This window comes from Capricornis sumatraensis, chromosome 9, assembly GCF_032405125.1.
Source record: "Capricornis sumatraensis isolate serow.1 chromosome 9, serow.2, whole genome shotgun sequence".
NCBI classification, from domain to species: domain Eukaryota; kingdom Metazoa; phylum Chordata; class Mammalia; order Artiodactyla; family Bovidae; genus Capricornis; species Capricornis sumatraensis.
The window spans coordinates 14652338-14665296 of record NC_091077.1 but is presented as its reverse complement, the minus strand read 5'-3'; the positions used below and the strand labels follow the sequence as shown (position 1 = coordinate 14665296).

Sequence of the window (12959 nt, the reverse complement as noted above, 5' to 3'; positions counted from 1 at the left end):
CAGGGAGCCAAGAATGTTACTAGGAATTCCCCGGTGGTCCAGTGGTTAAGACTCTGCACTTCCACTGCAGCGCCCAGGTCTGATACCTGGTTAGGGAATTAAGATCCTGCAAGCCTCACCGTGCGAGGGGGGGTGGGGGGGAGAAAAAAGTTACTCAAGGAGGGAGAATAGTTAGGGGGTGACTTGATATCTTGATCATTTGAGTCAGGAAATTTCTTTCCAGACAAGGAAGACCAGTTTTGGTTTCTTCAGCTGAAAAATGGAAACGATAATTTCCTCCTCACAGTTCCTGCAAACAGTCAGAGCTATATAATTGAGCTTTATTGTCATTATTTTTAATTTTTAAAAAAAGTAAAAGAATAGGTCCGGTGGTTAAGATTCAGTGATCCCAATGCAGGCCCTCCTGGTCCCGGAACTAGATCTCACATGCCGCAACTAAGACCCAGGGCAGCTAAATAAATAAATAAATAAATAAATAAATAAATAAATAAATAATAAGATTTTCAGGTAAATGAGCCGAGCCTCTATTCAGCGATTAATAGTAAGATACCAGGGCCCAGCCTCTCACAGAGCCGGCGCTTCTACCTCCGTCCGTAGGGGGCGCTGTGGAGTGCTACGGCTGCTCTAGGCAGCGGAGCCGGAAGTCTCTTTCACCTCTCACTTCCGGTCTTTGGCCCAGGCTTGGGCTGCGTGGAGATTTTGCGATGCCGACCGGAGACTTTGAGTGAGTCAGGGGTCGTGGAGGGGGTTTGGGAAGCAGACCGGGGATGGGGGGCGGTCCTAGGAGTTAATATGGAGCCTGGGTGCGTTGAGGCCGCGGGAGCCGGGCCTCGCCTCACTCATCCCTCCTTTTGACAAACTTGTCCCCGCAGTTCGAAGCCCAGTTGGGCGGACCAGGTGGAAGAGGAAGGAGAGGACGGTGAGTCTACCTTGTCGCCTCGGATCACCGCAGCCCGGCCTCCCCCCGCCGCCCCCAGGCCGTCACTGCTGCCTGCTCTGATCCTCCACCCTGGCACCGCCGTCAGACCCTGCATCTCCCCTCACAGCCAGCCCCTGCCCCGCGCCACTCTCATCTGGGCCAGCCTATCTCCAACTCCATATGTTCACCAGCCAGCCCATCTTCTGCCGTGCCACCGCCCAAGTCCTTGATGCCAGCACTTCTGCTTCCCTACTCCTGGCAGGAAATTGTTTAACAGCCACCCTCCTGCCTTTGTATTAATACTATTGCCCAGATGCCTATGGCCCTCCCCTGCCCTCAGGCCCTCAGGCCCTCAGGTCAAGGATCCCCTTCCCTTTCTCATTGCTGGAAGTTACTACCGGCCAGCTCCGTGTCCCTGAATGGCTATCCCAAGACACTTCCTGGCCAGTCCTCTGCCCTTGGTCCCACCTTTCTCAGCTCCTGGTGCAGGCATCATCCCAAAGGTCCCTTGATTTCAGCTTGGGAGTTCCTGTCCCTGCCCACCCCCACGCCCCCCCAGCTGACCCCTGCTGCCTCCACTCCCTGTCACAGACAAATGTGTCACCAGCGAGCTCCTCAAGGGGATCCCCCTGGCCACTGGGGATACCAGTCCAGAGCCTGAGCTATTGCCGGGAGGTGAGTGCCCGACTTCACTCCAGCCCTGGGCCGTCTCTCTCCCCAGCCTCCTTCCTTCTGGTCCCTATTACCCAGGGCTCAGTTCCTTTGTCTCTTCCTCTCTCCCAGCTCCACTGCCACCTCCCAAGGAGGTCATCAATGGAAACATCAAAACAGTGACGGAGTATAAGATAGATGAGGATGGCAAGAAGTTCAAGGTGAGGCTGGGGAAGAGGTGGGAGCCCTTTGCTTGAGGGGCACTTGGACTAGGAGAGAGTGGTGTGTCGGATGTCTTGATGAGGAAGATCTGCTAGGAACCTTGAGGAGCAGAAGGCCCAAACGTTTCCCCTCCTATCCACAGATCGTCCGCACCTTCAGAATTGAGACCCGGAAGGCCTCAAAGGCTGTGGCAAGGAGGAAGGTAAGACCCTTCTCCCCCTTTCTTGGGGGCTCCTCCAGGGCTGACTCAAAGGAAAAATAGGAGTTCTTTTCTCTATTGCCTTCATTTTTAGAAGTGGGGTTTAACTGTTTGTTAAACAATTTCCTGGTGGCTTCCCTGGTGGCTCAGTGGTAAAGAATCTGCCTGCAATGCAGGAGATGCTGGTTCATCCCTGGGTCAGGACGGTACCCCGGAGAAGGGGATGATTACCCACTCCAGTGTTCTTGCCTGGAGAATTCCATGGACAGAGGAGCCTGGTGGGCTATAGTCCATAGGGTCGCAAAAAGTTAGACATGATTGAGAGACTAATGCTTTTTTGTTTTTTTCTAATTTTTTTGGTTGCACCACACAGCATGTGGGATCTTAGTTCCCCGAGCAAGGCTTGAAACCACCCCTCATGCATTGAGAGTGCGGAGTCTTTACCACTGGGCCACCGGGGAAGTCCCCTGGGTGTACCTCTTTTGTTGGAGCAGAACTGAGGCCTGTGTGCAGTCCGTGGGGGCCCTGAAAAGTCCAGCAGGTGCAGGAATGGGAGCGGAGGGGTTGGTTCTTACTTCTCTTGGCTTGCCGCCTGGGAGGAACAGAGCCAAGCCCTCCTGTGAGGTGGTCGTAGCAGCAGAAGTGATGGCAGTAAATACGTTTTGCACAGTTACCTACATACTCTGTGTTAGACCCAGGTGCTTCGTGGGAAGTATTTTCTCATTCAGTCCCCCTAGCATTCCAGGGAGGTGTGGGGAGCATTGTGGTCCCTTATAGGGGAGGATGCCAAGGTGCAGGTTGTTTAAGGAGCTCCAGGCCCCTGGAAATCTGGGTGATCCTGCACACCCCTGAGTATCACTCGGTGGAAGCTGGTCAGCCCCTGCCAGGGGTTGTTGGCTCTGGACCTGTTTACCCCTGAGCCTCAGTTTTCTCATCTGTAACATGAGGCTGAGAGCTGCCCCTACTCTTGGAGCTGGCATGAAGCTGGGGCCTGGCATGCCCTCAGGGAATAGCAACTGTCATCATCACTTCTCCAAGGAGCATTTGAGGGCAGTGAATAGGGTTCAAGACTCACTCACCCTCAAGGTGGCTCTTGTTAAGTCTAGGGTGCAAATGGAGGGGGTCCCACTTGTCCTTGCCCTGACCTGTCCCCCATCCTGCCTTGAGCTCAGAACTGGAAGAAGTTTGGGAACTCAGAATTTGACCCACCGGGGCCCAACGTGGCCACCACCACAGTCAGCGATGATGTATCCATGACATTCATCACCAGCAAAGAGGTAAGTGCGGTGGCTGGCAGGGGGAGCCAGTGGCCAGGGTGTTACTGGAGGCAGCAGGGGAGCAGCTGAACTGCCGTCTGAACTGCCCCCACCTGCCCTGCCAGGATCTGAACTGCCAGGAAGAGGAGGACCCAATGAACAAGCTCAAAGGCCAGAAGATAGTGTCCTGCCGAATCTGCAAGGGTGACCACTGGACCACCCGCTGCCCCTACAAGGACACGTTGGGGCCCATGCAGAAGGAGCTGGCCGAACAGCTGGGCCTGTCCACTGGCGAGAAGGAGAAGCTCCCCGGAGGTGCCAGGACCTTGGGATATTGCTGGCAGGCTTCGGGGTTGGGGGGAGGAGTGGGAGTGGAACACAGGAATTGTGTGCATCTCTGGGAGTCGTGGATCCTCACCTGGGGTCTGGACAGGACCAGCAGTGTTGGTGGTTATCACCTCCCACACAGCAGTAAGGCTGTGGCCACAGCCCACGTTGGTTTGTGTGAAAGGCTGCAGGTGGGTGCTCTGCTGGTGACGTCACCTGTCTCTCCCTGTTGGGGCTGGTGAGAGCCTGTAGTGAGCACGGCTGCAGGTGTAAGGACATTGCGCGTAGTGAGGGAAGATGGCTGTTCTCTCAGTGTGTCTGTCCTGACAGGAGCTTGCTGTGTTTGCACACGTATGCACACACACACACACACACACACACACACACTGGAGTTCTATACTTGTGACTCGTGTGCACAGCCACTTGTCACCTGTCCCCGGGATGGGACCCTGGGGGCTGTTGCTACCCTGTGCACCATCCTGGTGTGTGTGTGAGGCTGGGCGTTTTCTCACCGTGGGTTCTCGTGCTTTTCCTGTGCTGCTGGCAGGCCGGGCATGTGGGTGGATCAGCCTGGGTGTGACCTTTAAGTCCTTTTAGTCCTTTTAAGACCTTTAGCCCTTGAAGAGATCCCCCAGATGGCCTGTGGTTTGAGAGAGAGGGTGCTTGGGGCTGGATCATGGCCGGAGCGGCTAGCGTCCTGGGCCAGGCCTGTGCCAGGGGAAGCTGGACCTAACCTTGCTTTTGGTCCCCAGAGCTGGAGCCTGTGCAGGCCACTCAAAACAAGACTGGGAAGTACGTGCCTCCGAGCCTGCGCGACGGGGCCAGCCGCCGCGGGGAGTCCATGCAGCCCAACCGCAGAGGTGAGGTGGGGAGGGCACCCCAGTGCTGGGCTGGCTCGCGGGCGGGCACCCCTTGTACCCTGTGATTATCCCGTGGGCGGGGCCAGCCCCTCACCGACGCCTCCCCTTGCCTGCCCAGCTGATGACAATGCCACCATCCGTGTCACCAACCTGTCTGAGGACACTCGTGAGACCGACCTGCAGGAGCTCTTCCGGCCCTTTGGCTCCATCTCCCGCATCTACCTGGCAAAGGACAAGACCACCGGCCAGTCCAAGGTGGGCCAGTGGCCGTGGGGGCGGGGTGGGGTCCTGACTCCCAACGGTGCCCCGAGCGTTGTCCCTGACCCCCACTCCCTCCCCCAGGGCTTTGCCTTCATCAGCTTCCACCGCCGCGAGGACGCTGCGCGTGCCATTGCCGGGGTATCCGGCTTTGGCTACGACCACCTCATCCTCAACGTCGAGTGGGCCAAGTAAGACCTCTGCCCTCCGCCGCCCCTCATGGCATCGTAGCTGGTGCTTGGGCTGACTGTGGGCCTCACCAGGGATGTCCCGGGGTGTGGGTCTTTGGCTGTCCTTTGCTTCTCATGGAGGGCCCCACGCCCCAAGGCCTGTCTGGCCCCGGGTGTGCTCCGTGCCCTGTTCCCCCTCCTCCCCGTTGAGTTCGTGTTGTGTATGTAAGATGGGTGGTGGTCCTGGGACTCCCTAAAGGGTCTAGAGCCCCCTCACTTGCCATCCTCACCCACCTCCTGCTTCCCTTTCTAGGCCATCAACCAATTAAGCCAGCTGCTGCTGTTGCTGCTCAGCCCCTGGCCCCGGGACCCTTCAGTGACAGAAGGCAGCCCCCTGGAGCAGAGGGCTTCAGGGCAATAAAAAGTCTCTAGTCTCTAGCCTTGTGCCGTACCATTTATTCCCTGATGTCAATCACACTGTTGTGGGTGGGGCTGGGGCTGGGCCAACCCCCCACCCCCCATACCCCCATCTTGGGTTTGCTCTGTGGCCCTGCCCAGGGTTAGTGCTGTGAGTGGAAGCTCCTGCAGCTCTGGCATGGGCGCCCCCTGGTCCCACTGGAGGCCCTTCTGTGGGGAGGAAGTGGGGGCTCCTGGCCTGTCAGGGGGCTCAGGGCCGGGGGCCTGCTCTCTGCCTCCATTCTCCTGCTGGGTTCCAGCATCTTGTGATGAGGAGGGGGCTAAAGATGGGCCGGGTCACGGGCTCAGCTCGGGGGACTGGAGCCCTGAGGTTTGGGGGGTGGCTGTGACGTTGAGGGGCAGGGCTTGGCTGGAGCACGTGGTGTCCTTTGGGGTCTGTCCCTGCCCGCAGCGTTGGCGGCAGCAGTCCAGGCTGGGCACCACAGCCATGTAGAGTAGCGGGTGGATGCAGATGGCTAGGGGTACAAGGGCCCGTGTCACCTGGTGGGCCAAGTATGTCCTTCGGGCCAGTGCCTTCTCAGCCGCGGCCTCACTCGCAAAACCTGGGCAGAGGGCTTGCCAGCGCAGCCGGGCGTACACGTTGAGCACTGCTGTGATATAGTAGGGCACGTAGGAACTGGCATAGAGGGCCACACCGCTGGCCACCAGCACCGTCACCTGCAGCTTGTTGGCTGCTGTCATGCCGTGGCTGTGCTGCACAGCCCGCCCCAGGGCGCCGTAGGCTGCCAGGGTGAGCAGCAGCGGCAGGCCGCAGCCCAGGGCCGCCAGCGCCAGGCTGTAGACCCGGTAGGCCTCGAGCTGGCTGTCACCCGCCGTCCCCAGGCACTTGGTACAGGCCCCTGGGCTGGTCACAGAGCACTGGCCTTGGCGCTGGGACCTGCTCAGGTGAGAGAAGCTGAGCGTGGGGGCAGCGAGCAGGACCGCCAGCGCCCAGCCAGTGGCGCTGACAGCCCAGGCGTGCTTGGGCCGCAGTTGGCTGTGGGTGAAGAAGGGGTGGACAATGGCCATGTAGCGGTTGAGGCTGATGCAGGTGATGAAGATGACGCTACCCAGCAGGTTGCAGGTGAAGAGGAAGCGCTCGAGGCGGCAGGCAGCCTCCCCGTAGCGCCAGTGCTTGGGCGGGTAGAAGTAGGCAGCGAGGGGGGGCAGCGTCAGGGCGTAGAGCAGGTCGCTGACCGCCAGCTGGGCCGAGAAGATCACAGCTGGGGGCCAAGGGCGCTGCTCCCGGCTGCAGAACCGGTACAGGGCCAGGCTGTTGCCGGCCAAGGCCACCAGGAACTTGGCTGCCAGCACGGGCCACAGAAAGCCCTCTTGGAGGCCACTGAGGAGGCGATCTGCAGCCTCCGAGAAGTTGACTGGGCACTGCACGGCACCTGTGAGCAGAGGGTGTGGCACATCAACCCTGCCCCTCACTGTGGCTCCCGCTGTGGCACCCTTACCTATTGTGTCCCAGGAGCCCCTTGTGGGCATGTTTCCAGAGTGCTTTTCCACACCCAGGAGGGGGGGTGCCAGCCACAGCACGTTTGTACAGAGGGACTCAGAGACCAAGGAAGGTTAGAAGCCCAGGGTCCATTAGGCTGTGTCCTGGGGCAAGAACCAGGGAGGCACAGAACCTGGGATCGACCACCAGCACCACCAGGGCCTGGGGCGGAGAAGCAAGAGCCCCCCCAACCCCCTCTACAACTGTAAGTCCCACATGTCAGAGTCTGTACCCCCAAGTGTCACCATCTACCTGGATCAGGAGTCTGGTCCACCTCGCTGTCCCTGCTCCCACCCTCATCATCCATCTGTCCTCACAGCCTCCAAAGGGCACCTGAGTCAGGTCACAGCCATACACTCCCGGACTCTTTCCCTACCTACCTGGAAGAAAAACCAGTGCTCATCTCTTCCCACAGTGCCCTGAGGGAGCTACCGCTCCCACCCCATGCACTCATTTGTGGCTCTCACCAACCATGGTGTCCTGGCTGTTCTTTAAGGCAAAACCTACCTCAGGGCCTTTGCATTGGCTGATGCACCAGGCTTCCCTGGAGGCAGTCCCCCTCTCCTCCTCCTGGTCTCGGGTCCTAAGGTGACCCTAACCTGGCAACTGCTCCCCGTGGTCCCCTACCATGCTTACTTTTCCTCCATAGCTCTATCCCCATCCATGTGACCACTGTAAGGAAAATCCCCAGAACCTTCCCTCCCGAGGGTAGAAGTGCCCTGCTCCTGGCCTCCGCATGCCAGCACTTGGGATGCGGCAGTGTAGGGGAGCTGAGCTCTGTAACCTATCCTTCATACACCCCACTCAGCCTCAGCTTTCTTAGGAATGGCCTGGACTCCTGGCTGGTCCAGCAGGCGGGCCATTAGCTCTGTGCACATACCCCTTCCATGATTCAGATGGCTCCTCCACTTTCACTTCTGCCTTCCTATCCCACCCCTCTGGTCTGGGAGGAAGTGGGTCCAGCAGTGATTCTTTACCCATCTCCCCACCACCGTCTAGGAGCCGGCCACCTCCACCCCCAAGGCCCTGGATGTGCCTGGTTTCACTAGCCCGGTCTCGCTGGCTCCTCACCTGAGATGTTGCTGGCTGAGGCTCGCATGGCGTGCCTCTGGGTCTGCAGCCGCACTGTGCCTCGTGTAGCGCGCTCCCTTCTGAGACACAAGCCGCTGGCTCCTCCCCTTCCTGGCAGCACCACTTTCAGCCCGCGAAGCGGGTCTGGACACACGCCTCACTTCTACTTCCTGCTTCCCTCCTTCTGACAGCACCCAACCTCCAGAGCTCCTTCATCTGCTGTGGGGGCACTGGGTAGGCTGGGGAGGGGTCCAGGGCCCCAGGGCACCACAGAAGGGTCACACCTGTGTCACCCTGGCATATGAAATAAGACCTTGCACATCCACTGCCCAGGTGCAGACAGAGGCCCAGGTACGGGGCAGAAAGCAGGCCCACCATTTCAAATGCAGACAGCCTCATGAGAAATGAATTTATTAGAGTGGAAAGTGGGACAGCAGCTCTCCTTTATGAAAGGAAACCGAGGGCTGCGCCTGGAGGCCCAGGAGGGGAGCCCAGCACAGCATCTCTCGGGCCCCAATCTGGGGCGTTCTATCTGCCACCCAGGCTTGGCCTCAGGCTGCTCTCTTGGGTGGCCGAGGTCGGCCTTGCCCACGGTTCCTGGCAGCCCCCCTGTGTCCCATCTTGGCCTGGGCGCCTGGGCCCCTGCCCTTGGCTTTTTGAGGCCTCCGATCACTGCCTCGGTCCGGCTTCCGTTCCTTCAGCCGCTGCTTTTTGCCTGGGGGCCCAGTGGGCCGCCTCCTCTTGGCTGCCTTTGGAAACATGTCTGCAGGGAGAAACGGTGTCAGGGCCACCAGGGCGCAGGGACAGACAGGCGCATGGTACCCAGGTGCCCTGAGCCCTGTCTGCCACACACCTTCATCAGGCTCCTCGCCCACAGCCTGGCGGAAATACTCAGCCTCATCCTCTTCTTCCTCTTGCTGGCTGGTCCCCTCTGCCTCTGGCGGGGCCCCAGGGTCCTCTGCATCACTGTCCCCATCGGCCTCTGCCCACGCCCGCTTCATGCCCGCTAGGCTCTTCTTCCTGGAGGAGGGACATCGGTCAACATGGCAGCCTGCACCTGGGACCCCACCCCACCTGCCTGGTGACCACACACTTGTGAGCCTCTCGCTGCTCCCGCTTGCGCCGAACATTCTGGGCCTGCTGGTCCTGTCTCTGGGCCTTGAGCCGCAGCTTCTCCTCCTTGGCAGCCAGGATGGCCTGGAGCTCCTCCTCTGTTTTGTGCACTGAGCAGGAAGAGGCGGCCACTGAGTTCTTCATCCCCAAGACCCAGGGGAACCCGCCCATGACCAGGCCGCAGGCCCCACTGTGCCCCCGGCCCCACCCTCACCGAGCCTGTGGAACAGCACGTTGCCCTCTCCGACCCCCTCTTGGATCTTGATGAGCTCCAGTGTCATCCGAGGCCCAATCTGGAGGGACAGCAGAGGACAAGATGGGGTGTCAGTGCCTCCTCGGGGATGGGGGGAGCCACCAGGCCTACCCTGCACTGGGCCTCACCTCTGTGAGCCGCACGGCACTCTGCTGGGCCCGCATGTTACCACGCCCTGCCACAGCCTGCGGCAGTTCTGTAATGTTGTGCTCGCCGTCGGGCTCTGCCTCACTCTCCGACAGCCCTGCGCCCCTGCGTGGGGGACACAAAGGGCTCAGCAGGGGCTCCCTGGCACCAAGGACAGCTTTGGGGTCCCCTGGAGTGTGGTGCCCCTAACCCCCCACCTCCAGCCCCAGCCCTCCTCACGTGGCCAGCAGTTCACTGATGTCCTGCAGGCGACTCATGTTGGGGAACTTCTCCTGGAGAAGCTTCTTCATCCCACGACTGGCACCCACAGGGACCACCTTAATGCTGCTGTAGGGGTCAGAGGGAGGCGGGGATGGGGGTCAGGAGCCATGGGGTCACAGGTCAGCTCTACCCTGCCAGCCCTTTCCACAGTGCGTCAGTGCGTTTACTTTGAGATTGAGCAATCACAGAGTCTCAGCAGCTGCGCTGTCATCAGCCGCACATGGGGCCAGGCAACCCCCGCCAATTCCCCACTGAGAACTCACTAGTGACGGAAATCCAGCTCCTGGGCGTCAGGGTTGTAGTTGATGAGAAGGCAGCGCTTGATGGTGTTTAGGTTCACCTGGGAGAGAAAAGCGGGCACAGCACCTGCTGAGTGTTCCCTGGGCCTCCCTATGTGCCAGAGCCCCTGCCGAGCCCTGGCTATGGCCACACTCCAGAAGGGCGGCCTGGGTGCTGCCAGCACTGCAGGGACAGATGGGGCTGCAACTGGTGTCCACGGGCTACCAGGGGTTAGAAATCCAGCTTCCGAGGCCCGTTGAGGTTACTCACACTGGACTCCTGGATGACTGGCATCTAATAAGCATAATTTGAGACCCACTAATGCCAGGGTTCTGGAGCCAGACCGATTTAAAGAATCCAGTCCTGTCTTCTTGTCCTTCGCATCTAACCTCAGACTAGTGTCTTCACCTCTGGCAGCCTCAGTTTCCCTCTCTGTAAAATGGAACAAGCTACCTAGCTTAGATCAGCATTCAGTGAAAGCATGCTTAAAAAATAAAATACCATGACCTGCCAGATGGGAGAGCATGAATGGGTTTAGAACTCAAGACCCAGAACTCTCAGCCTTCGGGCTAGGAGGTGAAGGCTGAGCCTGAGTGTGGTCCTTGCTGCCTGCTTCACCTACACTCACTTTCATCACACATGGCCTGGCTTACCTTATGCACATTGATGGAGGGGAACAGGTTCTGGAACATGGTAGCCATGAGCTTCACATGCATGCCATGGGGGCCAAAGCTGTTGAGCACCAGGAGGGGTGGGTGGGCAAACTGCTGCTCATGCATGCGGTGCCGGCGTAGTGAGGAGACCACATCACGCACCAACGTGTACTGCAGGGGGAGGTGAGGAATGGGTGACCACCCGTCTAGCACACGCAGCTGGTGCAATCCCCAAACCCAGCTCCTGCCCCTCGGAGGCCTCACGTCACCTCTTGCGTTGTGAAAGTCACTCAGTCGCGTCTGACTCTTTGTGACCCCAAAGACTATACACACAGTCCATGGAATTCTCCAGGCCAAAATATTGCAGTGGGTTCCCTTCTCCAGGGGATCTTCCCAACCCAGGGATCAAACCTAGGTCTCCTGGGTTTGCAGGCCGATTCTTTACCAGCTGAGCCCCATGTCACCTTGAGTCCTTACCTTGTTGATCCTGAAGGTCAGGGTGGGGCCTCCTGGGAGACGCATCAGTTTCTGCAGAAGGAAAGATCTGTGAGGGTTGAGGTGTCTCATTCAGGAGCGGGGTTGGAGGGGGTGGGAAATGGAGACCACCGCCTATCTCTTCAGAGCGTTTACTTTGAAGCCAGAATCATGGCAGCTCAGAGGCACAACGGTCATCATGAGAGCTGGCAGCGGAGGAGGGTATGGGGAGTAAGAGCATCCACTCACAAAGTAGACGTTGGTCTCTGTTTTGCTCACAATCAGGAAATGTGTGACCCCAAGGGGCCCAGCCACTGCTACACAATCTTTCAGAGAGTTTTTCTTCCGTATCTGGAAACGATAAAAAAAAAAAATGGACAATCACAGATAACCTCTTATTAAGCAAAGCCTTTAAGCCTAACCTGTTACGCCATTTCTTTCACAACCCTTTAGAGAACTAGGGGGAGAGAGGAATGGAATGCTCTTGGCCTCTAGAGCCAATCAGACTTTAACTGAAGCTTCTGTCTCTTGACACTGCATCACCACATTTTTCAGAGGGCCCATCTGAGGCTCAGCGAGGTTAAGTAACTTGGCTCGGGCCTTTGAGAGAAGCCAGCTTTGCTAACTCGACTCCCCTCTTAACCATCAGCCTTAGGCACTCAGCCAAGCTCCCTGTTGGGTGCGTTCATCTGCTCGCCCTCGCTGCTGCCCCTCAAAAACCTGAGAGGCAGGCACGATGGTCTCCGTAAAGGTCCCTTTCTCCAGCCTGGGAAACTAAGGCCCCCAGCGGTTTCGAGGATGAAGCCACCCCCGCAGCTGAAAAGACGAGGCCCAGGGTGGGTGAAGGTGGGCTGGGTGATGCAGACCTGCAGGCGGGTGGCGGTGAGCGGCTCCATGACCCGCCTCAAGTCCATACTGAGCTGCTGGACGCTGCGACCCACGCGGCCCCGAGCAAACACGAACGAGTGCGGCTGCGCGGCATAGGCTTCGAGGTTCCGGAGATGGGCCTGGGCGCGCGCGCGCTTCTGGTGCCGGGACTGCGGGGACAAGAGGCAAGAGGTGAGCCCCGCGGCTGCTGGCGGAATCCCGCCCGCGCTGCCCGCTGTCCTGGCTGCCGCGACTCACCCTCCCTGACTGTCCCATGCCGCCGTCCTATCCACGAGGCCTCGTCTGCCGGCTGCTTCCGGCACCGCTCCGCTCACTTCCGGCTCCGGCGAGGCGACTATGGGAGGCGCCGCGATGACGTCACCAACAGTGCATGCGCACCAGGCGGCGAGAAAAACTTCGGAGGGGTTGCTATGGAGACATCGCGGGCCTGTTTCTACGGAAACCAGGGCGGGGCCATGGTTAGAAATGAGCCGCTGGTTCGAATCCCGCCTCGGCCATTTCCACGCGCTGTGCGATTCTGAGAGCCAAATTCTCCACTCTGAGGCTCCTAAAATATCCTAAATGATCATCATTTTCTCTCTGACCTGCGAATTAAGAGAGATGATGTGTACACAATACTTGGCACCCTGGCGCCAGGCACTTGGGAGCCTGAGAGGAGGGTGGTGCCTTGGCAATTACTCGCTTGGGCGCCCAGCTCCTGAGGATCAGCTGTCCCTCGCAGAGGCCCTGTCTGTGGACTGGCTGGGGGATGGAAACTCCACATCACCTTCTGGAAATTCAGGGCAAGGCGGGCGCTTGGTCAATAATTCCCCCCCTCCCAGTTTCCGCTCAAAGCCCCAGTCTTGGCCTCAGGCCTCTGGCTTCTTCCCCAGAACCTTCGGGTGGGGGAAGAGATTTCCCCCAACATCTCTCTCCCTGTTCCATCTGTTTCCTTCCCGTGTCTCCACTCCCCACTTTACTCCCCTCCCTCATTTGTCTCCCCACCACTTGCTTCCCCTCTC

The 12959-nt window shown here is 59.0% G+C and overlaps 3 protein-coding genes and 2 non-coding genes across 6 annotated transcripts; 1 reads left to right on the top strand and 4 right to left on the bottom strand.

Moving 5' to 3' along the window:
• The first annotated feature begins 680 nt into the window (after window positions 1-680).
• EIF3G (eukaryotic translation initiation factor 3 subunit G) lies at window positions 681-5289 on the top strand. The gene is made up of 11 exons (XM_068980491.1): window positions 681-724; window positions 873-919; window positions 1511-1594; window positions 1703-1791; window positions 1935-1994; window positions 3164-3268; window positions 3373-3562; window positions 4327-4434; window positions 4553-4689; window positions 4777-4883; window positions 5176-5289. The coding sequence occupies exons 1-11, from the start codon at window positions 705-707 to the stop codon at window positions 5189-5191; spliced, it is 963 nt and encodes a 320-aa protein (XP_068836592.1). The 5' UTR covers window positions 681-704; the 3' UTR covers window positions 5192-5289.
• Window positions 5290-5615: 326 nt separating this feature from the next.
• Window positions 5616-7918, bottom strand: P2RY11 (purinergic receptor P2Y11). The gene is made up of 2 exons (XM_068980271.1): window positions 7891-7918; window positions 5616-6712 (listed from the first exon to the last, which is right to left on the bottom strand). Exons 1-2 carry the CDS (start codon window positions 7916-7918, stop codon window positions 5616-5618), a joined length of 1125 nt encoding a protein of 374 aa, XP_068836372.1.
• Window positions 7919-8322: 404 nt separating this feature from the next.
• PPAN (peter pan homolog) lies at window positions 8323-12290 on the bottom strand. 2 transcript variants are annotated; one of them, XM_068980269.1, is made up of 12 exons: window positions 12196-12290; window positions 11937-12107; window positions 11320-11421; window positions 11074-11124; window positions 10597-10767; window positions 9928-10004; window positions 9623-9730; window positions 9385-9508; window positions 9218-9296; window positions 8984-9113; window positions 8744-8910; window positions 8323-8653 (listed from the first exon to the last, which is right to left on the bottom strand). In XM_068980269.1, the coding sequence occupies exons 1-12, from the start codon at window positions 12211-12213 to the stop codon at window positions 8442-8444; spliced, it is 1410 nt and encodes a 469-aa protein (XP_068836370.1). In that variant the 5' UTR covers window positions 12214-12290; the 3' UTR covers window positions 8323-8441. The 2 variants fall into 2 exon arrangements, with proteins under 2 accessions (XP_068836370.1, XP_068836371.1); XM_068980270.1 differs by having other exon boundaries at window positions 9623-9727.
• Window positions 9809-9888, bottom strand: LOC138086725 (small nucleolar RNA U105B). The gene has a single exon (XR_011145430.1). It is a non-coding gene; the product is annotated as a small nucleolar RNA U105B (small nucleolar RNA).
• LOC138086717 (small nucleolar RNA SNORD105) lies at window positions 11200-11283 on the bottom strand. The gene has a single exon (XR_011145423.1). It is a non-coding gene; the product is annotated as a small nucleolar RNA SNORD105 (small nucleolar RNA).
• Window positions 12291-12959: the final 669 nt, after the last annotated feature.

What these genes read in the sequence shown, in the direction of transcription:
- EIF3G (XM_068980491.1), top strand. Translation starts at nt 705, where the DNA reads ATGCCGACCGGAGACTTTGA. An exon ending in ATGCCGACCGGAGACTTTGA is followed by an intron (nt 725 to 872) that starts GTGAGTCAGGGG and finishes TTGTCCCCGCAG; the next exon opens with TTCGAAGCCCAGTTGGGCGG. An exon ending in CATGCAGCCCAACCGCAGAG is followed by an intron (nt 4,435 to 4,552) that starts GTGAGGTGGGGA and finishes TTGCCTGCCCAG; the next exon opens with CTGATGACAATGCCACCATC.
- P2RY11 (XM_068980271.1), bottom strand. Translation starts at nt 7,918, where the DNA reads ATGCGAGCCTCAGCCAGCAACATCTCAG. An exon ending in CTCAGCCAGCAACATCTCAG is followed by an intron (nt 6,713 to 7,890) that starts GTGAGGAGCCAG and finishes CTCTGCTCACAG; the next exon opens with GTGCCGTGCAGTGCCCAGTC.
- PPAN (XM_068980269.1), bottom strand. An exon ending in CCTCCATCAATGTGCATAAG is followed by an intron (nt 10,005 to 10,596) that starts GTAAGCCAGGCC and finishes TTTCTCTCCCAG; the next exon opens with GTGAACCTAAACACCATCAA. An exon ending in CGTGCTGTTCCACAGGCTCG is followed by an intron (nt 9,114 to 9,217) that starts GTGAGGGTGGGG and finishes CTTCCTGCTCAG; the next exon opens with TGCACAAAACAGAGGAGGAG.